This window comes from Zophobas morio, unplaced genomic scaffold, assembly GCF_036711695.1.
Source record: "Zophobas morio isolate AGI-343-1 ecotype UQ-CSIRO unplaced genomic scaffold, CSIRO_AGI_Zmor_V1 ptg000010l, whole genome shotgun sequence".
Taxonomy (NCBI): domain Eukaryota; kingdom Metazoa; phylum Arthropoda; class Insecta; order Coleoptera; family Tenebrionidae; genus Zophobas; species Zophobas morio.
In genome coordinates this window covers 4,539,921-4,557,828 of record NW_026972115.1, presented here as the reverse complement: position 1 = coordinate 4,557,828, position 17,908 = coordinate 4,539,921, and the positions used below count along the sequence as shown (strand labels likewise).

General features: G+C 38.1%; 4 protein-coding genes across 4 annotated transcripts in view; 1 reads left to right on the top strand and 3 right to left on the bottom strand.

The window, feature by feature from the left end:
• Window positions 1–66: 66 nt before the first annotated feature.
• On the bottom strand, window positions 67–1,614 carry Mrpl37 (mitochondrial ribosomal protein L37). The gene is made up of 5 exons (XM_064052069.1): window positions 1,355–1,614; window positions 976–1,308; window positions 641–927; window positions 423–592; window positions 67–374 (listed from the first exon to the last, which is right to left on the bottom strand). Exons 1-5 carry the CDS (start codon window positions 1,528–1,530, stop codon window positions 129–131), a joined length of 1,212 nt encoding a protein of 403 aa, XP_063908139.1. The 5' UTR covers window positions 1,531–1,614; the 3' UTR covers window positions 67–128.
• Window positions 1,615–1,678: 64 nt separating this feature from the next.
• LOC135125991 (isopentenyl-diphosphate Delta-isomerase 1-like) lies at window positions 1,679–2,851 on the bottom strand. Its single transcript, XM_064051775.1, has 2 exons — window positions 2,351–2,851; window positions 1,679–2,296 (listed from the first exon to the last, which is right to left on the bottom strand). The coding sequence occupies exons 1-2, from the start codon at window positions 2,651–2,653 to the stop codon at window positions 1,826–1,828; spliced, it is 774 nt and encodes a 257-aa protein (XP_063907845.1). The 5' UTR covers window positions 2,654–2,851; the 3' UTR covers window positions 1,679–1,825.
• A 110-nt stretch (window positions 2,852–2,961) lies between these two features.
• Window positions 2,962–4,659, top strand: LOC135126201 (uncharacterized). Its single transcript, XM_064052067.1, has 5 exons — window positions 2,962–3,072; window positions 3,295–3,654; window positions 3,701–3,836; window positions 3,885–4,063; window positions 4,118–4,659. Exons 1-5 carry the CDS (start codon window positions 3,030–3,032, stop codon window positions 4,201–4,203), a joined length of 804 nt encoding a protein of 267 aa, XP_063908137.1. The 5' UTR covers window positions 2,962–3,029; the 3' UTR covers window positions 4,204–4,659.
• Window positions 4,641–17,908, bottom strand: part of LOC135126199 (kinesin-2b-like) — a 27,044-nt gene continuing 13,776 nt past the window's right edge. Inside the window, exons 5-9 of the mRNA XM_064052064.1 lie at window positions 13,924–14,027; window positions 7,321–7,596; window positions 6,870–6,989; window positions 6,648–6,820; window positions 4,641–6,522 (exon numbers count right to left, since the gene is read on the bottom strand). Of these exons, the coding sequence (XP_063908134.1) occupies window positions 4,663–6,522; window positions 6,648–6,820; window positions 6,870–6,989; window positions 7,321–7,596; window positions 13,924–14,027 (2,533 nt within the window). The 3' untranslated portion in view covers window positions 4,641–4,662. The remainder of the gene's footprint in view (window positions 6,523–6,647; window positions 6,821–6,869; window positions 6,990–7,320; window positions 7,597–13,923; window positions 14,028–17,908) is intronic.

The following is a 17,908-nucleotide window of genomic DNA, read 5'->3' as shown; positions in this document are numbered from 1 at the left end:
CCCTTGTTTTTTTTAAGAGATTTATAGCGTGAATGTAGTGAGATTTGTTATCAACAATACTCGATGTTACGTAATCCTATCAATGTTTTTTACAAATGTGCCAACTTTTATACAAAAGTTTATAATAATTAAACGTTATTATAAAACGCGTCTAGATACTGAATGACTTCGTTGTTGTAACCTTCCAAGACAGGCCTGCCAACCTTGTAGCAACAAGTTTCAAAGAGCGGGAGTCTGCCAGTCTGGAACCACACGTTTTTCACACCACCTTCAAGATCAAGCGTGTTCAACTGGAAAATTCCAAAATGGAAAAACCTTCCATTGGTGTGGACACACTGTACGACAACCGGTTTCGGCAAAACTGTCACGTCATTCTACAACAAACAATTAGAAATTAACACCAAAAGTCACTAAATTCGTACCCCATATTTTTCTTTGGCGTAGGATGCAGCAACCGTGAATGTTTTCAAAAGCGAGCGACCAAATATCTGCGCCTCTGTCACCGGCTCCTCATACAGATTTTTCACTTCAGTTTCTACATGAGGGACGAAAATTGTGTGCGGGTGCGACTTAGCGAATTTTAAACTGATTGCTAAAAATTGTTGTTGGTTATTTATTCCAAAACTGGGGTCACGCTTACGGTAAATTCCGCGAACTTCATAGATATTTTCTTTGTTTAGGGTTATAGTGGGCTTGATTGGGTGAATGTCCGGTAATTGAAAAGACTCAGTTGGTTCCTCTGTCACAGGAGGCAGAGGTTTAGTGGATGTTAAAAGCGTGTCTCCAGTCAACTCAAACTGGATCAAATCGCTCGATTTTTCGAAATTGTACGAGAAATGGGTGTCATCAAACACATAGCGTTGCTTCACTACTTCCAAGTCACTTGAGTTTTCGATTAATTGGAGTAGGTTGTTTAAAAGTAATTTACTACAATTAATTGAGTGATTAGTACATAGTTGGTAACCAAACTCTTACATGACTCTCGGTTGCGTTATGCCATAAACCCTCGGGAAGTTCCACGCAGGCCGTTCCGGATCCTTCACTTTCGGCAATATCTTCTGTTCAGCGTCAAACACGTGCGACGTTAAAATTATTTCTTTCACTCTTCTGTCAATTTGCTTTGTGCTCTTTAAAGTAAAGTCGGGCAAACCTTGCTTGAGTTCTACCGTGTTTGTTAGAATCTTGGCTTGCTGGAGCCCCTTCAGAAGCACGTTGTTATCTCTATACGTTAAAATCGTCTTGTCGTGCCAATTTGGGTGCGTGTGATCGAAAACCACAGGCTTTGGTTTTAAACCAACAACTTCGATTCTGAAACACTGATATGAGCGTACACTCACTAAGAGCTAGTAGTTACTTTTCAAGGGGTCGTTTTTCCCACAGGATGTCTGCCGCTCTCACCACTGGGACGCCTTTTTCTAATAATTTTTGTTCGATTCCTGCGTCCCGGATCTTTCGAGCGCTTTGAGTGGCCCATAATTTTTTAAAATGCCAACCCAAGTGTTGCTTGCAGAGGTGTGGAGACGGACGCATTATTTATATGGCAATTTTTAATTTTTACCTCCCTCCTAACCTAAATCTGGTCACTTGACACGTGCGACATAACCTCAAACTTCGACCCCAATTACCATTTAAAAAGAGTCGTTCTATTTTCTACGACTATTACACACAAGGAAACAAGTTAAATATTTATAACCTTTATTACCGATAGCAATTATGTACATTATAAAAACTCAATTGTGTTTAATTTTATTGGATCATAAATTGCTGAATGCAGCTTCTAATTTTTCCAACTTATAATTACTGAGGCTGTAAAACAGGACAATTTTTAATTTTTTTTAGCGCCACCTAGCTTGAGGATATTGTGGTGATCCTTAAATTTGTCTAAATTATCTAGATTATCCCACCACAACTTCAATCTGTTTTTCAAAATTAAATAAAACCAAGGCGTTAAAGTCCCCAGGGTGGGTATATGTTGGTCTAGGTCGCCCCGCGGGACGAAACTAATTTCAGAAATTTCGTTCGGATTAGGCTTGACTGGCACGTCGCCTCTGAAAAACAGGACATAGTCGATTTCGTGTTCGCCCCACTGCCCATCGCCCTCGTCCTTATAGTGCACTCTGGTTAGATACGTGAATTGTTCTAAAGGTAGCTTATCTGTCGGAATTCCTAGTTCGTGGTTTAATCGTCGCTGGGCCGCCCTTTTTACCCCTAGAGCGTCCTTTTCTTCATCTTCGCCTGGAATATCGGCAACTGGATGACTGCAGCACGAGTTTGTATACTGATCAGGGTATGTAATCTGAAAAAACACAACAGTGATAGCTGCAATTGAACCGAAAACGTGTTTACTTACCTTTTCGGACGCCCGTTTCTGTAACAGTAAATCCCCATGGCTTGTAAAAAGAAACACACTGAAAGCTCTATGCAGCGGAATGCCGCCACACTTCCCCACTTGGTGACATTCCCGTTTGGAGGCTCGACCCACAACCGTATCGTTATCGTCCACAAGGAACAAATTCTCGTTCAGAGCTGCTTCTTGAAGCTTCTGACTCTCATTTGGCTCTTCTTTGGTCGACTTAGCCCTTATTAATAAATTGGTTTGTAAAGTCCTCTTCGCAGTCTTTGTGATTAGATTTCTAAAAGGTAACGTCAACATTTTAACCTATACACTAAGTAGGTCTTCGGAAGCCACTTTTACAATGAAACACATAAAAATCAGCCGGCGCTTAAAAACACAAGTGAAACACAAGTGAAGCAAGTATTTAAGACCCACTTTTTCTTTTTTTAACTAGTTCACTCTATTAAGCGAAACGTCAAGCCAAGACGTGACAAATGTCAAAATTATGCAACCCGTGCGACATCGTTGTAACGCGTTGTGCCTATTCCACTACCGCTTTACCAGTGTCGTAGACAAGGGGCGCCTAATAAAGACAGTGGCGGCGCGCATGCCCCGAGTAGTGACAAGCGCCTGCCACAAACCCGTCGTACTCCCTCCGGATTTGCCGCATTAAATCCTCCAAATTCGAAAGACAATGCGTCTTATTTTTACCTCGATTCTGAGTGTAGCCACGTGGGGTAAGACACTCCCTTGTGAGACCCACACTTCTACAACCCACCACCCAACTCTTATTTATTAATGTTGTTGTTGTTGTTGTGTTTTGTGGTCCCTTTCCGCTCGACTACCCCTTTCACACGTGAATAGCCCCAATAAATTCAAGCTTTGACGCACCCTTTGATGATAAAATTAGCACGACGCATCTCTTTATGACCATTAACATTAGTGACCTTTAATTGCAGATTTATGCTCAGCGGTGCAAATAAACTACGTTAAAGTACCGGGTGCTGTGAAGAACGATTCCGGAAGTCCGGCGGTTTTAGACTGCAATTACTCGGTTAGACCCGACGACACGGAGTTGGTGGTGAAGTGGCTGCTGAATGACGAGGTGGTCTACCAGTGGATACCCCCGCAAAAGCCACAGAGCCTAGGTTTGCTGAAAAACCGGGTCGATTTGAGCTATAAGGCGTCAGATGACCCGAAGAGCGTCTACAGGGCTATGAAAATCTGGAACCCGACTACTGACATCGCCGGGGAGTATAAATGTTTCGTGTCGACGTTCGCAGATGAGGATTTCAGTATCAAGAACATGATTGTGTTTGGTGAGTAGTCGCAAAGAATTCGTATTTTTTTTAATCGGGTTTTCAGAGCCTGAGAAGTCTTTCGTGATTTTGAAGGAGGAAGGGAACCACTACAGTGTTAATTTTACGTGCTATGCCAACGAAGTGTATCCAGCACCTAAATTGATTCTTTACAAGGATAGGGCGCACGAGTTTTATAATAAGTATGACGGAGTTTGTGACAAGGCGGGTTTTTAAAGGGGCGCTTTCAGGAATCCGTTGCAGGCGCTTGAGTGGAACACCAGCAGACATCCCAATGGACGGTTTTCCGTTTTTGTGATAGCGAACGCCTTGGTGGAGTCTTTGGCTCCGGGGTCCTTGATTCACTGCGAGTTGCGCATTCCAGGGACCGGGTACGTCAAAAAAAGGAGCTTACTGTATTATCCCACAGGTAACACTTATAACTTTGGTGTTTAGAAATACAGTGATGGATTTTGTTTTTCAGGTTCTGACTCGGGAAGCGCCTGCAGGGGCTGCAACCTCACCGTGACGTTGCTCCTGATGCTAATCCTTCCAGCGCTGCGTCTATAATCGACACTAAATTCTAACATGTGAAACCAAGAGACATTTTGATCTCAAGACGAGCGCTGCCATTTTGGACACAATTTACTAAATAAGAATTTAGATGTATTTACTCGCACACCTATTTTGACTGTCACAAAGAGGGGCATCGATCCGGCGCCCTAACCACTTCCCATTAATTTTCCTAAAAAACTACATTTCTTGTAATTTATTGTCGCCCAATTAGCGACTAACATCACGCCCTTGTGACGTCCGTATTTTACGAGCAAACTGTGTTTAAAACCCATCCAACTTCAAAGAGACATTTAAACTTCAAGTGTAAGACGGTACCAGCCACCACCCCATTAACTCACCCGTTATTTCAGGTGTGAATTATGAAACTTTCGTTTTTTGTAAAATAGAAACCTCGTAATTATTTATTGATAATAAATGTATAAATATAGTAATAAAAACGTTACAATGTTATCTTCACGTATCACTATTATTGGAAAGTTCCTCGCGAGAAGCCTCCACCACTTGTCGCCTCATGGTGGCGAGCTGCCTCAAATACGCACTTGGAGTACAAGACGAGTGTCTTTTTCGTCGTCTGGGTAAACTACCGTAGTCCGACGACGTCCTGGGGTTGCTTTCCAAACTCGTGTCTTCGTGCAGGAGATCCCAGGGGTTGTACAAACTATCGTCGCTAGCAGCAGCAATTTTGTCCTCCAGGCGTCTACAAGAGTCCTCCAGAAGCAAGTCGTACTTGTTGGTGAGGTCCAAAGGGGCGTCGGTTTGGACGCAGCTAGTTTTGGTTGACATGTCGTCGGTTTGACATTTCGCGTTCTTCAGAACGCGAAGTGTCTTCCTTTTCTTTTTTCGCTGTTCTAAACCCGAGACGGTGACTTGGACGTCGTATTCTTGGTCTTGGTCGAGCCGCGCCGCCGCTAGTGTCAAATTACTCATGAGAATGGTGGCCTCCTCTAAGAAACCAGACATGGCTTTCATCATCCTCTCGTTCTGACAAGACGTTTTGTTGAAGTGGACTTTCTTGTGGTATTCGAGGGAGTCGGGGAGGTCGTCTGGTTCTATAGTGGCTTCGGGGATGTGCTTCATGATTGATTTTAACACCATAGGTTCGACCAGAGTGATACAATCGTCACTGTATGTCTTACAGTCAATGACGATGGGTTTCGCCACTTCTGGAGCGGCAGGTGTGAAGTGTTGACACCTCTGGGGGGTTTCCCCTTGGTGGTAGACTTCCGGCGCGTGAACACTAGGAATGTTGATCGAACTTATCCTTTCTTGACAATGAGGGCTAGTGGAAGACTTGGCAACTAAAGTCGGGGGTTTGATTTCAACAAAATCGACGATTTCTTCTTGGTGGTCGTCAATACTATGACACGTCGCGTGTCGTACCTTACTTTCTATCGACTCTTTAGACGTGGAGGGGTGACTATGAGGCTCTAGCGAGTTGTGGTTGCTGATCAAATCAGGAGTCGGGAAACACACGTTCGACTGATCATCCAAACTATCCTCAGAAACACTATCAAAGATTCTTTGCTTGTTAATATAGTTGTGGGAGATGTTAATATTCACCGACGACGTATAAATCGGGTTGGCTGTATGGGGGTTGAAAACCTCCACTTTTGGTGGCTCTTGCAAGTACTTGGTGAAGGAAACGGTGGATTGGGACTGCGTTCCGCAGCTTCTCGTTACCACGAACGCATTCTGCAGACTATCCAAGAACGTGCAGCTGATTTCCTTGTCTTCGGTGGTAAGCGCGACCGTCGAGGTTTCCACGTCCTTCACTTCGTACAACAGCGACTTCAAATCGTCTACATCCGTCGCCATTTCCTTGACTCGTAAAACCGGGAAGTGCTCGGTTTGAGTTTCTTCGTTTTTGACTTTCTGGGCTTTGAGGGCTCGCTTCGTCAGTTCTTTGAGTTGAAGACGAGCGTTAGAGCAGATGCTTAGTTCTTTGGGGGTGGAAGCAATAGGTAAGTCGTGGGTGTCCGTCGAGGCTTCCTTCTTCTTGGTTTTGGCGTACAGTCGATGAGTGACCGCGGCCACTATCTGGGATCTGGGTTTAACGGGTGTTCTCCGAATCGAGTCTACTTTAGCTTCCACTTTGGGTTTCAAGTCGGTTTGGCTCTTCTCCGTTTTCGTACTTTTCTTTCTTAGGACTTCCTCTGAGCCAAATTTTCGACTAGGCACTTCCATTTTTTTCCCCGAGTGGTCCACGCTGTAGGTGCGCCGGAGTCTCCCTTGTGGGGGTTTGTTGTTATCCGTGAAGCTCATCACGGGGATGAGCTTCTCAGTGGTGTTAAGCGGGTCGTTCGACATTGGTATCTACGAAAAAAGAGAAACTTAAAAAATGCTCTAAGACGCAACCCAGCTGTGCATTTATGCAACGGGTTAAAAATAGCCGTGCTAAACTAAGAAGTGTTTGGGCTTCTATTTTTGGAAATACTCACCTGTCCCGACTTCAGAAGCTCCCTCAATCGCGCAATTTCCGCCCTTAGCTCTCGGATGGTCCGTTCCTTGGGGTCTTCATTAACTACTGGAATCGACACGATGAGTTTGGCACGCTGCCCAAATCTCAAAGTATTCACCGTCTCACTGTAGCACTCACTCGAAGGAGAAATAGCTGCAAAACACTTCCATAGACTCGAACGGAGGTGGAGTCTTCCACTTACTCGCTATCATCACAGTGTCGGAGTTTCCTCCTAGCGTATCTTTTAATAGCCATGTTAGCACCGAGTCCCGGAACGGGATGAACCTCCGTCTGATCCCCTTGGAACACTTGGTGTCTTCAGCTGGAAATAAGAATTCGAGAGCGGCGCCATGGTATTTTTAGCAGTGCTCGCGCCAAGTTCATTGCAAGAGAAAAATCAAAAGACATAACATGGGATTACAGTGGATAAGTTGCTACTGGACAAGAATTTTGAGAACTTTTTGATTTTGACTAGTTTGTGATTTTTTTATCACGTTGGCAACACATTTTAAACTTGATGCTATATTTCAGCACAAAAACCTCCACCAAGGTTACCAACCCAAACCTGCAATTTCCCACAAACTACAACTATTGTAATCACACTCTAATCACAGTCATCACTTTCCACTCCCTGCACACTCTAACGACTTTACCTAGCGCGGAGATGACGTTCCCGAGGGCCACTAGGCTCTTGTTGATGTTGGCGCCCTCCCGGAACCTGGAGGTGGTGCAGCAGCGGTTCGAGGCCCTCTCGCTCCCGGCTAGGTCCACCAGAGTGAGCTTGATCCCGTCGAACTCGACTATGAAGACGGAGTGGCTCCTGCTGGACTGGGGGTTGGTGAGGGTGGCGCCCACTCTTCTGGTGTTGTTGCCGGCGGCCAGCAGCCCGAAAAGACTGGCGGAATCGTAGGCTGGGTGCGATGTTAGACCTGAGAATTGGGTCAAAGAGAAAATAATGGCGTTGCGTAATGGATGTTCCCATGATGGGTGTTGCACCGTGAAAGAGTTATGTAAGGTTATGTAAGTGGGTACTAATGAGAAATTGTAGCGGCGGTAATTAAGTGCATGGTGGCTCGTTATGGTGCATGGTGGTTTCTGCGATAATGGTAATTAGAAGATGTGAATGTTGATTGAAGAGGTTTTGGTCGTGGGATTGTTCGCCGACGGACAGATGCACGGACTGGCAGACAGTCCAACAATGTGAAAGTCGCTTTAAATCATTTTTTGGATCTTCAGAGTTGTCGTGCCGCGTAAAACCTATTAACGTAATAAAATTTATTTTCTGAATGTTTTCGACGGTTTCCCATCACTTGTATCGTGACTATTGATAGTATTGATCAATATAGGAATGAGCAGATTGGAGATGAACGTTATAATATCGGTTTATATTATGTTTGTAAACCAGGAAGTTATATTTAGAAACTTCATTAATTATGCTCTAAAAATAAATTGGGTAAACATTTTTGACAGACCCCGAAGTCGCTATAAATAAAATTAATAACAAATTTAGTTAATAATGTAGTGTTAGTTTGCTTCCGCTTGCACGAAGTTAGCTCTAGTAATTTTTTTTTGAACAATCGAAAATATCGTGTGTGCTTTCGTTTAAGTCGGTGCACCATGTCAGACACGCACTATAAAATTAAATAACCGCAAACGATTCTTCCGTTCAAATTTAATTTTCTTTAAAATGACTTCCATTGCGTGGGACAAAAAAAGTATTAGTTTGTGTCAAAGCAACATGTTTCTATTGAGATTTTGATTTTTCACGAGTTGGTTCTCTAGATAAAAAAATAATTCGTGTCTATAATTGTACAGTTCGTTTGTGCATTCGCTGCTTTTTCGTATAGCGTGGCTGCACGAATACCAACACGCTACGCACATCCGCAACAATTTGGGATAAATGTCGACGCGTTTCGCCAACTGTAGTGGGATTGCTCGAACAGAAAGTAATTAATTTGTTCATTTATTCACAGACAATAGAGAAGCTAGGTCAGGTCAGATCACTTGTAGTAATTTTTTTAGCTTTAAATTAATCTCTAGAAACTATTTTAGGCAAAATTTTACCATAAAGGTCGATTTACGTTGCCGTTGACGTTGGATTTTCAACCAATCAAATTGCGATACTGTTCTGTTCACCGAAACCCTCATATTTTAAATAGCTGCCATAATTTTCTACACTGCAGCTTTCTGTCAGTTTGCAATTAGGCTCCGCCCCCCGGTCTCCCAACGAATGAAAAATTCGTCACAATTGAGCTTGGGATGGATCTGGGTGGGGCTTAATTTTCAGTTTGTTTTTTTCTTAATATACAGTATTCTTTGAACAACACGATTATTTAAGAATATGTTTCATTTGGTAATTTCTCGTAGAACAATAAGAATTTTGCACTTAGGCTCCGTCCCTCCGCTTACGACGAATAAAAAAAAATCATCATAATTGCGATAGGGCGGGTGGGTGGGGCTTATATTTTGCCTTTTTTTTTCTTAAAATACATAGCCGTCTTTCCCTATAGAAATTTACCATTTTAAAAATGTTTTAAGCGTCTTGTTGTGAAAAAAAGTCTACAGATATTAAAACAAAAAGGCAAAATATAAGCCCGCCCACCCGCCCTGTCTCAATTGTGATTATTTTTTTTATTCGCCGTGAACCAAGGTGGCAGAGCTTAACTGCAAAATACTAATTTTTTTACAAATTACATATATGTTTTTGAGTATCGTGTTGTTCAAAGAATAAGTATATTAAGAAAACAACGCAACATCTAAACCCCACCCACTCACCCCATCTCAATTGTGGTGATTTTATTTCTTAGAAACTTAAAACAGTTTTAAAATGGTAAATTTTTGTAGAGGAATAGGTATTTTGCAATTTGGCTCCGCCCCTCGTCTTACGACGAATAAAAAAAAACATCACAATTGAGACAGGGCGGGTGGGTGGGGCTTATATTTTGCCTTTTTTTTTCTTAAAATACATAGCCGTCTTTCCCTATAGAAATTTACCATTTTAAAAATGTTTTAAGTTTCATGTTGTGAAAAAGTCTACACATATTAAAACAAAAAGGCAAAATATAAGCCCGCCCACCCGCCCTGTCTCAATTGTGATAATTTTTTTTATTCGCCGTGAATTAAGGTGGCGGAGCCTAACTGCAAAATACTTATTTTTTTACAAATTACATATATGTTTTTCAGTATCGTGTTGTTCAAAGAATACTATGTATATTAAGAAAACAAGGCAACATCTAAACCCCGCCCACCCACCCCATCTCAATTGTGGTGATTTTATTTCTTAGAAACTTAAAACATTTTTAAAATGGTAAATTTTTGCAGAGGAATAGGTATTTTGGAATTAGGCTCCGCCCCTCGGCCTACGACGAACAAAAAAAAATCATCAGAATTGCGATAGGGCGGGCGGGCGGGGCTTATATTTTGCCTTTTTTTTTCTTAATATACATAGCCGTCTTTCCCTATAGAAATTTACCGTTTCAAAAATGTTTTAAGTGTCATGTTGTGAAAAAAGTCTACACATATTAAAACAAAAAGGCAAAATATAAGCCCGCCCACCCGCCCTGTCTCAATTGTGATGATTTTTTTTTATTCGCTGTGAACCAAGGGGGCGGAGCTTAACTGCAAAATACTCATTTTTTTACAAGAAATTAAAAAGATGTTTGATACTGCGTACATTATGAAAAAAATTAAAAGATATAACCCCCCCACCCACCTTATCTAAATTGTGATGATTTTTTTTTTGTTCTTGAAACTTAAAATACCTTTAAAATGGTAAGCTTTTCTAAGGAAATATGTATTTTACAATTAGAGTCCGCCCCTAGGTCTGCTAACGAATGAAATCTTCATTAGTATTTAGATCAGGGCAGGTATGGGTGGGGCTTAATCTTTGGCTTTAATTTTTATCAAAATACATGTTATTCTTTGAATAAAACGATACTCAAAAATATGTTTTTAATTTCACGTAGAGAAATAAGGATTTTGCAGTTAAGCTCCACCCCCTTGGCTCACAACGAATAAAAAAATTCATCACAATCGAAATAGGGCGGGTGGGTGGGGCTTAAATTTTGCCCTTTTCTTCTTAAAATGTGTAGTCATTTTTTGACGGCAAGAAACTTACAACATGTTTAAAGTGGTAAATTTGTATAGGGAAATATCAATTTTGCAATTATGTTCCGCCCCTCGGTCTGACAACCAATGAAAAAAATCATTGGAATCGAGGTCGGACGGGTGGGTGGGTGGGGCTTCTTTTTTGGTTTTGTTTTTTTAACTAATACATTTAGTTTTCTTTGTATAACACGATTACTTAAGGACATATTTCACATGGTAATTTCCGTGGAAAAATAAGAATTTTACTATTAAGATCCGCCCCTTGGCTTACGACGAATAAAAAAAAATCATTGGAATTGAGATCGGGCGGGTGGGTGGGGCTTATATTTTGCCTCTTTGTTTTAACATGTGTAGACTTCTTTTCACAACATGAAACTTAAAACATGTTTAAAATGGAAGATTTGCATAAGGAAATATCCATATTTTCTTGCAAAAATGTACCTTTTTAACCATGTTTTAAATTTCTTATTGTGAAAAGATGGCTATGTATATTAAGAAAAAAAGGCAATTGTGGGCGGAGCTTAACTGCAAAATACTTATTTCTTTACAAGAAATTACAAATATGTTTTTGAGTATCGTGTTATTCAAAGAATACTATGTATAGTAAGAAAACAAAACAAAATATAAAACCCCGCCCACCCACCCCATTTCAAGTGTGATGATTTTATTTCTGAGAAACTTAACACACGTTTAAAATGGTAAATTTTTGTAAGGAAGTATGAATTTTGCAATTAGGCTCCGTCCTGTCTCAATTGTGATGATTTTTTTTTTATTCGCTGTGAACCAAGGGGGCGGAGCTTAACTGCAAAATACCCATTTTTTACAAGAAATTAAAAACATGTTTCTGAGTATCGTGTTGTTCAAAAAATACTGCGTACATTAAGAAAAAAATAAAAGATATAACCCCCCCCCACCCACCTCATCTAAATTGTGATGATTTTTTTTTGTTCTTAGAAACTTGAAATACGTTTAAAATGGTAAGTTTTTCTAAAGAAATATGTATTTTACAATTAGGACCCGCCCCCAGGTCTGCTAACGAATGAAAAGTTCATTAGTATTTAGATCAGGGCAGGTGTGGGTGGGGCTTAATCTTTGGCTTTAATTTTGTCTTAATATACATAGTATTCTTTGAATAAAACGATACTCAAAGAAATGTTTTTAATTTCACGTAGAGAAATAAGGATTTTGCAGTTAAGCTCCACCCCCTTGGCTCACAACGAATAAAAAAAATCATCACAATCGAAATAGGGCGGGTGGGTGGGGCTTAAATTTTGCCCTTTTCTTCTTAAAATGTTTAGTCATTTTTTCACGGCAAGAAACTTATGTTTAAAGTGGTAAATTTGTATAGGGAAATATCAATTTTGCAATTATGTTCCGCCCCTCGGTCTGACAACCAATGAAAAAATTCTCCTTTGGTTTTCTTTTTTTAACTATGTAATACATTTAGTTTTCTTTGTATAACACGATAACTTAAGGACATATTTCACATGGTAATTTCAGCGGAAAAATAAGAATTTTAATATTAAGCTCCGCCCCTCGGCTTACGACGAATACAAAAAATCATTGGAATTGAGATCGGGTGGGTGGGTGGGGCTTATATTCTTATATTAAGAAGGTACATTTTTGCAAGAAAATATGGATATTTCCTTATACAAATTTTCCAATTTAAACATGTTTTAAGTTTCATGTTGTGAAAAGAAGTCTATACATGTTAAAACAAAGAGGCAAAATGTAAGCCCGCCCACCCGCCCTATTTCAATTGTGGGCGGAGCTTAACTGCAAAATACTTATTTCTTTACGAGAAATTACAAATATGTTTTTGAGTATCGTGTTGTTCAAAGAATATTACGTATATTAAGAAAACAAGCAAAATATAAACCCCGCCCACCCACCCCGTTTCAATTGTGATGATTTTATTTCTTAGAAACTTAAAACACGTTTAAAATGGTAAATTTTTGTAGGGGAGTAGGTATTTTGCAATTAGGCTCCGCCCCTCGGTTTGACAACGAATGAAAAATTCATCACAATTGAGATAGGGTGGGTGGGCGGGCTTATGTTTTGCCTTTCTTAATGTACATAGTATTCTTCGAGCAACATGATACTCAAAACCATGTATTTAATTTCTCGTAGAGAAATAAGGATTTTGCAGTTAAGCTCCACCTCCTTGACTCACGACGAATAAAAAAAATTACCACAATTGAAATAGGGTGGGTGGGCGGGGCTACGTTTTGCCTATTTTTCTTAATATATGTAGAGTTAATTCGATAACAAGAAACTTAAAACGTGTCCATGGTAAATTTTTGTAGTAATCGGCTTAAATCCTCCACTTTTCTTTAACAACCCCTTTAAATACGGTAAAAGTTGAACATCAAAATTATTATCAACGGCAACTTGGCAACGGAATTTATAAATGACAATTTAAGCTAACTCTAGTTTCAGTTTGAGTTTCAATTTTGACTTGAGAATTTATTCCAATTTTAGCTTCCAGCACATTTCAGCTTCAATGTTTGTTTCTGATTAGGTTTAGGTTTTATTAGCTTTAGTAAGAGCTTCAGTTTCAATATTAATTTCAGTGCCGAGTCTGTTTTCAGAGTTTGTTAGGAGTAGGGAAATTTTGATAGTTTTAGCTTTAAATTACTTAGCTCCAGTTACAATTTTAGCTTTAGTAATTACTAGTTGCTACTAGTTTCAGTTTCAATTAAACTTCAACTTCAAGCCTGGATCTTAAACAAAATTTTATTTTAAATCAACTTGAGCTTTTGTTAAATTTCACTCTCAGGTTTTGTTTTCATATCAGTTTCATATAGTTTTGGACCAGCTGCAGCTTCACTTTAGTTTTACGATCGCTTTGACACAGCTTTAATTTCAATCTCAATCTTATTAGTAAATTCAGTTAGGTAGTCATTATTTTTAGTTTCAGCTTCAGTTTCATGGTCAGCTTCAGTTTCAAGGTCAGCTTCAGTTGGCGCCAATTTTACCTTTTTGTTTACTTAAATTTCTGCTAGTAATTTGTAAATTTTGGGATATTTTTTCGTAATTAAATCGGTGTCGCAGAATTTCCGCCATTTTGACGACTCCACGACAAAGAACATTAAACCGCCACCTTGCACTTAAACCCTTTCGCAATTTTTACAAGAAAAAGGTCCTACCTTGCACATAGGGCCCTTTCTTCGGATGCTGCCTCACTTTCAGCGCACACTTGTCGTTTTCGTGCAGCAGATCGCGCACTTTCTCGTTGTAAATCTCCAAATAACTGCAACAAAGCACTCACAACCCTTAAGAATTCCAGAACACTCGCGTGACATCCGCTACCATCAACCAGCGCGCACTGTCTGAAACGCGAAATTTACTCCCAACACACTCCACCTTGTCGGAGAGTTGTAAAAGTGATAAGTAAATGTGAGTAGCGCTCACGAAAGCTTCCGCCGTCAAAACACTAATTAATTCTTCGCATCGGCGTGAAATATGGGGGCACCGTGGGGCAATTTTTCATAAAACTTTCCAAAACCTCGCAATTTGAGTTTACCCAAGAGTTGGACGCGTCCGAGATCGATAAACAATCATCGTTGCATGTGTGAAGTGTGAGAATTGGCAATGTTTGGGGTGTGATAAGGCGGCGGCGATTAGATGCGTAGCGATGGGGGCGGATGCACGCATATCTCATGCGTGGTGCGGAGCCGGAAGTGGCTGCATTGTGATTTGGGCTGTGGGATTGTTGCGGTGCTTGTTTTGTTTGGATGGGTTTATGTGGAAAGTTGGATTGCTTGGATGGGAGGTGTTTGGAAGTTTTTCAATTTGGGGGGAAGGGGCGAGGGTGGTGGGGTGGTTGGCGGCGAGGGCAACAAGTAGGGGAGGAATTGGGAAAAAGGGCCAAGGTTGCTTGAACAAATTATATTATTTCTTTGGGGTAAATTGATATAATTATGTGTCCTTCTTAAAGTGTTTTCGAAGCTGTTTTTGCTTGACTCTGCTGAGAGAAGTTCTGTTGTTTTTTCAGAATCTTCGTTTTTTCTGAAAATTTTGTCTTTTAACTAAATTCTTGGGACTTTTTTCGAAAATCTTGAAATGTCACCTCTTTTCTATTTTTTCCAGGTTTGTATAATTTTTCCTGAGGAGAAGGTCTTGATATTTGCTCAAGCTCGTGAAATTTTTATCAAGGTCCTGTGTTTTTTTTTTTTAATTTGACTATTTTGTTTGAAGATTTTGAATTGTTGAGCTTTCTCTGTGAATCTTTCATTTTCTTCCCCAAAGTTGAGATTTTTTTATGTCCAGATTTTAAATATTTGTTTTATTAGATTTCTGTAATTTTCTTTCCGAAGATTTTGACTCCTTGTCTCAATTCTTTAGATATCTCAAGTCTCATCTTTTTTCTGTTTTTGAAAATTTTGTTTTATTCTGATGTTTTTTGAGGCTTTTTTACTAAAGGCTTGAGACATTTTTACTTTCTGAACTTGAATCCATCGGGCGACTTGCCACTTTCATCTTTTCTCGACGTTTCACGATCTCAAGAATACGACAAGTAGTCTCCCGTTTCGGTTTATTTGTCGTCTGTTTGTGTCGATTTTTGTTAGACAGATAATCTCCGAAACTACCGAACCGATTGTTGTCAAATTCTGTATGTATATTAGAACTGTCGTGTAAATCAATGGGATGACATCACCTCTTAAATTTAAAATAATAAACTCCTGCATTTATGGTGTATGAATCTGTGTTGAGTTTTCACTGTATGCATCTAGTTTTTTGAAAAAAAAAAACAAAGTTTTATATCATTTTGCAATTCAACTTTACTCCATACTTGTGATTTATCAATGCAAATCTTATAATTTTTCGAAAAATTTATGTTTACTTAGAGCAATTTTTTTATGTCACAATTTTTAATGTTTTGATTTTTTTTTATTTTTCAAGTTCTTCATTTTTATTTTTAATTTTTTGGGTTTTTTAGCTTTTCGACTTTTCGATTTCCTATTTTTGGAATTTCTGGTTTTGGATTTTTCACTTTTTCCACTTTCGTTTTCAATTTTCAGTTTTTCGATTCTACAGTTTTTGGAATTTTGGATTTCTGGAAAATACGAATTTTTCTTTTCTGATTTTTCTATCGTCCATTTCTCTATTTTCCTATTTTTTATTTTTTCAATTTTTGATTTTTCTATTTCCAATTTTCGATTTTTAGTAATTCGATTTTTCGAATTTTGGCTTTTCGATTTTTCGATTATCAGGAGATTTTGGGGGATTTCGATTTTTTGTTTTTTAGAATATTCAATTTATGGACTTCTCGATTTTCAAATTTTAAATTTTTCGAGTTTTCACTTTTGACTTCAAATTTTCGAAATTTCCTTTTCCGAATTTTCGTTTTTTGATTTACGATTTTTTTTTTAATTTTCGATTTTTTTGGTTTTTCGATTTTCGATTTTTTTATGTTCGATTCTTCGATTTTCCATTTTGTTGATTTTTGACTTCAGTTTTTGGCACTTTCCATTCCTCGATTTTGAATTTTTCAACTTTCAATTTTTTGACTTCAATTTTTAGAATTTTCGTTATTCGATATTTCGATTTTCAATTTTTGGAATCTCCGACTTTTTGAATTTTGGATTTTTAATTTTTCGAATTATCAATTTTGGGTTCTTCAATTTTTGGAATTTTGTAATTTTCGATTTCCGATTTTTTGAATTTTGGATTTTTGGATTTTCGATTTTTCAACTTTTGAATTAACGATTTTCGATTTGCAGAATACATATTCAATTTCCGATTTTCGATTTTTCGAATTTTGGATTTTCAATTTTTCGAATTTTCCGATCTTGGGTTCTTCGATTTTTGGAATTGTCTAATTTTTGATTTCCGATTTTACGAATTTTGGCATTTCGGTTTCTCGATTTTCAGATGATTTTGGATTTTTCGATTTTTAATTATTCGAATTTTTGATTTTTGAATTTCGACTTCCTACTTTTCGACTTTGGATTTTTCGACTTTTGGCTTTTCAATTTTTGATTACTTATCCGATTTTTTGATTTTTACAGTTTTCAATTTTTGGATTTCTCGATTTTCCAATTTAAAATTTTTCGATTTTTCCACTTTTGACTTCAAATTTTCGCATTTTCCTTTTCAAAAATTTTTTTCTTCGGTTTTTGATTTTTCGATTTTTGATCTTTTTATGTTCGATTCTTCGGACTTTCCATTTTTTGATTTTCGACTTTTTAGATTTTGGTACTTTCTATTCCTCGATTTTAAATTTTTCGAGTTTTAATTTTTAAAATTTTCGATTTTCGATTTTTGGTTTTCAATATTTCGATTTTAGATTTTTTGGAAGTTAATTCTAGTTTTGGAATTTCCGATTTTTTAAATTTTGGATTTTCAATTTTTCGAATTTTTCAATTTTAGATTCCTCGGTTTTTGGAATTTTCTAATTTTCGATTTCCGATTTTCGATTTTTCGATCTTTGGTTTTCGTTTTTCAATTTTCGATTTTACGATTTTGGGATTGTTGAAGTTTTCAATTTTTCGATTTTTCGATTTATGATCTTTAAATTTTTTTCATTTTCAATTTTTCTTTTCCAGAGTTTCGAATTTCGATTTTTCAGTTATCCAGCTTTCGAATTTTTAAGTTTTCCAATTATGGATTTTTGGAATTTTCAAGTTCTCAGTTTTTCTATTTCCTCCTTTTCGAATTATGATATGTATTTCGGTTTTTTAGTTTTAAATTTATTGATTTTCCTATTTCAAAATTTTAGATTTTTCGATTTTGCGACTTTGGATTTCTCGAATTTTCAAATTTTCCTTTTTCGATTCTCGATTTTTCGAAGTATCGATTTTTGCTTTTCAAATGTTTGAATTTCAACATTTCGATTTCTCTGATTTTTCCAATTTTGGATTTTTCGTGTTTCCAATTTTTGATTTTGTGAATTTCGATTATCCGATTTTTTGGTTTTTGGAATTTTCAATTTTTGAATTTCCCGATTTTCAAAACTTTCTTTTTCCAAATTTTAGCTTTTCGATTTTCGATTTATTTATGTTCGATTCTTCGATTTTCAATTTTTGAAATTTCCGATTTTTGAATTCTTGGATTTTCCATTTTTCGGATTTTCCAAAATTATAGGTTCTTCGATTTTTGGAATTTTCTAATTTTCGATTTCCGATTTTT

Coding starts and splice junctions, on each gene's coding strand:
- Mrpl37 (XM_064052069.1), bottom strand. CDS start 1,530: ATGCGTCCGTCTCCACACCTCTGCAAGCAACACTTGGGTTGGCATTTT. Junction 593..640: donor TGAAGTTCGCGGAATTTACC/GTAAGCGTGACC, acceptor AACAATTTTTAG/CAATCAGTTTAAAATTCGCT. Junction 375..422: donor ACGCCAAAGAAAAATATGGG/GTACGAATTTAG, acceptor TGTTTGTTGTAG/AATGACGTGACAGTTTTGCC.
- LOC135125991 (XM_064051775.1), bottom strand. CDS start 2,653: ATGTTGACGTTACCTTTTAGAAATCTAATCACAAAGACTGCGAAGAGG. Junction 2,297..2,350: donor AGAAACGGGCGTCCGAAAAG/GTAAGTAAACAC, acceptor GTGTTTTTTCAG/ATTACATACCCTGATCAGTA.
- LOC135126201 (XM_064052067.1), top strand. CDS start 3,030: ATGCGTCTTATTTTTACCTCGATTCTGAGTGTAGCCACGTGGG. Junction 3,655..3,700: donor CAAGAACATGATTGTGTTTG/GTGAGTAGTCGC, acceptor TCGGGTTTTCAG/AGCCTGAGAAGTCTTTCGTG. Junction 3,837..3,884: donor GCGCACGAGTTTTATAATAA/GTATGACGGAGT, acceptor GGGCGCTTTCAG/GAATCCGTTGCAGGCGCTTG.